Source organism: Carassius gibelio, chromosome B19, assembly GCF_023724105.1.
Source record: "Carassius gibelio isolate Cgi1373 ecotype wild population from Czech Republic chromosome B19, carGib1.2-hapl.c, whole genome shotgun sequence".
Lineage (NCBI taxonomy): Eukaryota > Metazoa > Chordata > Actinopteri > Cypriniformes > Cyprinidae > Carassius > Carassius gibelio.
This window is the reverse complement of record NC_068414.1, coordinates 3994327-4000856: the sequence shown is the minus strand read 5'-3', so window position 1 is coordinate 4000856 and position 6530 is coordinate 3994327. Positions and strand designations below refer to the sequence as shown.

At 40.0% G+C, this 6530-nt stretch overlaps 1 protein-coding gene across 1 annotated transcript in view; it reads right to left on the bottom strand.

Moving 5' to 3' along the window:
• Positions 1 to 3813: 3813 nt before the first annotated feature.
• The window catches only part of LOC127979060 (26S proteasome non-ATPase regulatory subunit 3-like), a 20908-nt gene continuing 18191 nt past the window's right edge, over positions 3814 to 6530 (bottom strand). The window contains exons 9-12 of the mRNA XM_052584182.1: positions 4864 to 4967; positions 4629 to 4784; positions 4363 to 4413; positions 3814 to 4281 (exon numbers count right to left, since the gene is read on the bottom strand). Of these exons, the coding sequence (XP_052440142.1) occupies positions 4204 to 4281; positions 4363 to 4413; positions 4629 to 4784; positions 4864 to 4967 (389 nt within the window). The 3' untranslated portion in view covers positions 3814 to 4203. The remainder of the gene's footprint in view (positions 4282 to 4362; positions 4414 to 4628; positions 4785 to 4863; positions 4968 to 6530) is intronic.

Genomic DNA, 6530 nt, shown 5'->3' with positions numbered 1-6530 from the left:
TATTGCCAAGTATGCTTACGCATACAAGGAATTTGTTTTAGTGACATAAGCTTCCAGTACACAGAGACAACACACAGACAAAAAAAAAAAAAAAAGAGAGATTTACAAATTTTTGTAATTCTTCTAATCGCTGTGCCAAGAGAACTCTGAATCACCCACCGGATCTTACAGACATCGTAGAATAATTTTGTCCCGTTGCTTTTATGGACTCTCTATTGGCTTCTCCCTTGACTTCATGCCTCCGCGTCCCCTGATAGCCTCATAGACGGTAAAAGATTGTCTGTGCGCTTCTCCTCCTGTCCATACGGTAATTTATCTACTGCGCCACAGAGAGTCGCTGGTTATGACGCAACCATTAGCCAAAATGAATGGGAGTCAATAGCCGTGTTTCCACTATCGAGCTAGGACCGGGCGTGCTAGTGCGTGCCAGGGCCAGTCGCGTTTCCACTGTCACTTCCGGGGCTTGATCGTGCCTCGCCGGGGCTTCCTCGGGGCCAACGGCCAGGTTTTTTTGGCCCGACTAAATCCTTGGGCCAAAGCGGGCCAGCTGGGGCTAAAGGAGGGGTTACGAACAAAGGCGGAGTTTCTCGAGAGCGTCAGCGCGGATCATTTCAGAAAGATAACAACTTTAACAGCAGCATTAAAGACGTTTGAAAATAAGTTGAGCTCAAAACTCACTCTTAGTTAGCAGCAAGTGTTTGAAATAACTTGATCCGATGTGGATTATAATCATTAAACAAGGCAGAAATATTTATAAGCGATGTAAAAGACTATGCACGCTAAACATTAACGTTACCATAGTAAACATCCTAAATATGACCGCTTGGATAAATCAGACGTCAGCTTCTTATTCTCTATTATAATTGTGTATTTATTAAGTAACATTTTATCTGTCGTCTCGTTTCGTGAGTTTAGCTCCACGTTGCATATCATCAAAATATAATAATTATTTTTGTTTGGGAGATTTTATAAAAAGAGCGAGTCTGCGCTGCGGATCATTTCAGAAAGATAACCGCTTTAACATCAGCATTGAACACTTTTTTAAACAAGTCGAGCTCAAAACTCTCTTTCAGTCAGCAGCGATTGTTTGAAATAACTTGATCTGATGTGGATTATAATCACTAAACAAGGCAGAAATATTTATAAGCGATGAAAAAGATATGCACGCTAAACATGTTACCATAGTAAACATGGTAAAATATGACCGCTTGAAGAAATCAGACGTCAGCTTCTTATTCTCTATCACAGTCGTGTATTTATTAAGTAACTTATATTATCTGTCACAAGCCTCGTCTCAAGAGTTTATCTCACTTTGCCGATCATAAAAGAATATAGCCTAATAATGTTTTTGTTCGGGAGCTTTTATAAAAATAGAGATATTATCATTAATTCTAAATGTGATGTAGGCTACTGTGGCTAATAAACAGAAACAGACTCGACTGAATAAGCAGGCTATTTTCATAAGCGCTAAAAATAAATAAATAAAATAGAAATAAGTGTATTTATGTGTGAATAATTTTGAGTCCTGATAAATTAAATTAGTATGATCAATGTATCACTTATTCTATAGTTAAAACATGGATGCTTTTGAATTTGAATATATAACAAAGCATGCAAACAAACGGCCGCTTTTATTATGTTTGTTTTGTGATCGCGCATGTTCCAGTGACTTATTTCTTAGTTTTCTGATAACTTCTCTTTGATGATGAAATGATGAGGTTGCATGACGTTGTTCTGAGAGGCGTGTAAAGGGCGTGTTTTAGTGACGTGCAGCGGTGCTTCAAGCTCCTCTGTGGAAACCCTGCGCTATTCTGGCCTCGTGCTACTGGCCCGGGGCTATGAGCCCCGCCCGGCCCGCTTTAAACCCTGGCTCGCACTGGCCCCACAGTGGAAATGCGGCTAATGGGATGCTAACAGCAGGTGGGGGTCTGCTAGCCAATGGTGACGCCCAGGGGTGCTTCAATAAAATATGAAACCCTGCCCCCCTGTGTCTGAGGCACAGATAGCAGGTAGCGATCAGCCGTTGCACAAAATATTAAAATAAGAGCCTTTCCTGCACACTGAAGCTGCGCGAGCGTACTGTATCTGTCCGTGCCCTGTGAAGGGATGTTCAGTTCAACTTCTCGTGTGTTGGATGAGAAACGAAACTTACTAAACTGTGACAAAACGGAAAGTTTTTTTTTGTAAAGTAGAACTTGCATACACGTTTGAAAAGCCAGCTGTAGCACACTGAAAAAAAGTGTTTCATTCATCCATTTAAAGAAAATTTAGATTAATGTTTCGCATCTATATTTTTTTAACTTGAGAAAATAGTTATTTATTTTTCATTGGCTCAAGTGAAAAAAAAAATATATAAATGTGAAATTTAGATGTGTTAATTTTTTTTAATTGGATGAATGAAACGCTTTGAATCTTTATTTGCAACATTTGATTTTAACTTTTTGGAATAATCTATTTATATATCATACTTTTATTTAGTGTCAGTGGTAAAGACCTTTTTTTATCTAAAACCAAATTTAAAAACTAAAATACTGAATGCTGATTAAGAAACATCTTATTGAATGTGTGTTGATTGTGTTGTTTGGATTGTAGAACTATGTAGTAATTGCTTTTAATTTCCCATTTGTTTTTGTACACTTTCCTTCTTTCTTGTTGGTTGCTTAAAGAAAAAAAAAAAAAAAAAAATCAGAAATCGTTATCGGCCATGAAAATCATGATCGTGCATTCCTAATATATATATATATGATGACTTAGTATCTCATTATATTAAGAAAAAAGCAAAAGCCGGACTCTAACCCAATCAATCGTATTACAAACTAGTTTTCCGTGCCCTAAACATTACTGCCGTTATTCACGTGTCGTATTTAACCTTGTGACGATGGAGGGCGGAGCTACAGGAGATTTGCGCTTAGTAATGGACACTCAGAATAATCTTGTTTCCATCATAGACAGTAAAAGAAATTTGCATTAAGATTATTTTTGCAATATAAAAAAATTATCTTAGTGCAAGACTAAGTATCGTATATCATTTTTTTATATAAAAAATTATCAGTCTTTATTTGATTTTATTTATATATTTGAAGAAGAAAAAAAACTTAGTAAGAAGAGCATTTTTCCAGCGTGCTGGAAAAAGGGGGAGGAGACCGAAATAAACTGTGGGTTTATCGAAGAAAAGGTTAGGTTCATAGAGTAAGTTACTACAGTAACTGACTCTTGAGTATAAGTTAACTCTTTCAGAAACGGGCTTGACTTACCCTGCTTTCTCAGGTTTGACAAACCTCCCATTCTGAAACAGAAAACCCAGTTTCCCTCATTTCAGGGTTAACATACTCAGAGTTTTCACTTAACCTCCTTTGTGAAACAGGCCCCAGTGCTGAAGCTCTGTGTGTGTTGTGGTCTGTGACTCCGCCCACTGACACTTCACCCAATAGTGTCTCTACACCCCGGCGCCAGAGAGAAGACACTCTCTGCAGTGTTCAGTGTTAGGACCGCAGCAGAGACGGCTCTGTGTTCTGTCGCTAGCTGTCAGTATTACAAACTGTACCTTTAAAGATTCTGAAAACACCTCGCAAAATACAAAACCCCAGCCCTTAGAGTCATCATCCATCACAGGAAATCTAAATCAAAAGAGTCTGCTCTTCAGAAGGAGTGGTTCATCCTCGGTTCTTCACACTAGGAGCAGATGCATTTCCAGACAGGAAGAACCTATGCAGTTCTTTACAGTCATCTGTTCACATTTGTCTCAAGCCTTACATTTTAACAGAAGAAAAAAGGATTGAAGGTAAGTGAGCCACACAGATAAGCATCCCATAATGTCTGTTAACAACCCCACACTTTATTTACCGCCACTCAATTCCACTCATTTCTAAACAATTCTCACATTACATTATGAATTGTAATAATTTGGTAAAGCAAGACAGTGCTTTTCAATACAATTCAAAACTTTCCAAAAATACACTGTTTGATATTTCTTTTTCAGCAAACCGCATTGTTGCTATGAATGTATAAAACTGATGCATGCATTAGCGCAACAAACTGGAGAACTTCTGATGTTCTTTATGTTATATCACACAGTATGTTGATGGATTATAATAAGAGCGAAGCTAAAGGAGGTACAGACAGAACAGAGCTGGCAAAACTCAAAGAAGAGAGACTGAAACAGAATAACACAAGAGAAAAAAGAAAGGGTGTGAGACTGCAGACTCATGGGAAACTATCATCATCATCTTCTGCCATCTCTTTAGCAAACTCCAGATCCTGCTGCTCTCGCTCTCTTCTCTCCTGTGAACACACACACAGAGCGTGATCATCTCCAGCAGACGCTCGGTGCAGTGTGTGTGTGTGTGTGTGTGTGCACCTCACCTCAGCAGACTCCAGGTCCTTGTTGTAGGCCTTGGGTGGAAATCTCATGGCCTGCACAGAAACAGGTCAACAGAGCTTACATCACTCCCTATGGCTGTGTGTTGACTGTGAAACACTTTAATTATATGCATTTATGGTGTAATTCATTTCCATCTCAATCCATGGTCATTTTTTTAAATCTTTTAAATGAACTTCTGCTAGATGAAGTAGTCCAGGCTCAGGTAGCATGAACAAAGCAAATGTCTGTGTGATCCCAGAAGTCGTACCTTGACGGACATGTTGTGTATGTCCAGACAGAAGGAGATGCGCTGGTGGAAGGCCAGCTGAGGCTCTCGTGTGCTGTAGATGTCCATGGTCTCTTTGGACTGGACGTAACCCCTCTCGTGGTTTATACTGGCCTCGATCACACCGTCACGGATGGCCTGGACACACAGAGACGGACACATGCTTCAGCTCAGTCCCTGATGAACACTGTCAGGTCAGTGTGTGCACCAGCCTCACCTTGGCCACGATGAACTCTGCGTCTTCAGGACTGTCCAGCTGCAGCTTCTGAGCGATGTCAGCCAGAGAGATGCGAGAGTACGACAGACTGATCATCCTCACCCCTGAAACACACCACAAACATCTGCCTAAACCTCTACAGCGCTACAGAACCGTGTCTCTCAGACAGAGCAACAGAAACCTCTGAGAGGAACGAGCAGCACACGAGAGATCACAGAGCTGCATCTGATCTTTCTCCTCTCTGTGCTCTGCACACACATATTCCTGCTGTGGAAACAGCTATGGATATTAAGCTTGCAGAGATATTCATTCATATGCACCAAAGAGTTAGTGAGTGAAATTAAGCCATTCATATCCCAAACTGATTCTTTAATCTATTTGCACTTTTTTATAGCGCTTTTAACAATGCAGACTGTCAAAGCAGCTTTACAGGCAAGACGAGACATTTCGTACACAATGGTAATTCAAACTGATTTACATAAAAGAAAGTAAAATAATCATAACAAACAAAATAATAATAAAAACTCAAGTTAAGACAAGTCATTTTGGATTGCATAAAATACATTGCAATCAGTTCGGACATCACACAGTGCTCATTCAATAAATGCACAGCTGAACAGATGGGTTTTGAGTCTAGATGTAAATGTGACTAGTGTTTTAGCACATCTGATCTCTTCTGGAAGCTGATTCCAGCTGCGGGCAGCATAGTAACTAAAGGAGGACTCCCCTTGTTTTGTGTGAACCCTTGGTATTTCTAACTGACTTGATCCTAGTGATCTGAGTGCTCTGTTAGGTTTATATTCAGTGAACATATCTGCAATATATTTCGGTCCTGGGTCATTTAGTGACTTATATACGAGTAAAAGTACTTTAAAATCAATCCTAAATGTAACTGGAAGCCAGTGTAAGGACCTGAGGACTGGTGTGATATGCTCAGATTTTCTGGTTCTAGTCAGAATCCTGGCAGCAGCGTTCTGGATGAGCTGCAGCTGTCTAATGGTCTTTCTGGGAAGGCCAGTGAGGAGCCCATTACAACAGTACACCCTGCAAGATTCCTGACTTGATTTTTAGTTGTTTGACCCCTAGAGTCAAGGTATGCATTCACCTTGAACACTTCATCTTTGTTTCCAAATGCAATGACTTCAGTTTTTTCCTTGTTTAACTGAAGAAAGTTCTGGCACATCCAACTATTAATTTCATCAATACATTGGCAGAGGGAGTCAATGGGGCTGTAGTCATTTGGAGATAAGGCTAGGTAAATCTGGGTATCATCAGCATAGCTGTGATAGGCAATTTGGTTCTTTCTCATTATTTGACTTAGTGGAAGCATATACAGGCTGAACAAGAGCGGTGCAAGTATTGAGCCTTGTGGGACTCCGCATGTCATGGACGTCACTTAGACTTATGCTCTCCTAGACTCACATAATAGCCTCTCCCTTCTAAGTATGATCTGAACCATTTGAGATCCATCCCAGAAAGCCCGACCCAGTTTTCCAGTCTCTCTAGTAGTATGTTATGATCGACAGTGTCAAACGCAGCACTGAGATCTAGTAATACCAGCACCGATATTTTTCCAGAGTCACAATTTAAGCGAATATCATTTATTATCTTAATGAGTGCTGTCTCTGTGCTGTGATGCGGTCGGAAACCAGATTGAAAATTGTTCA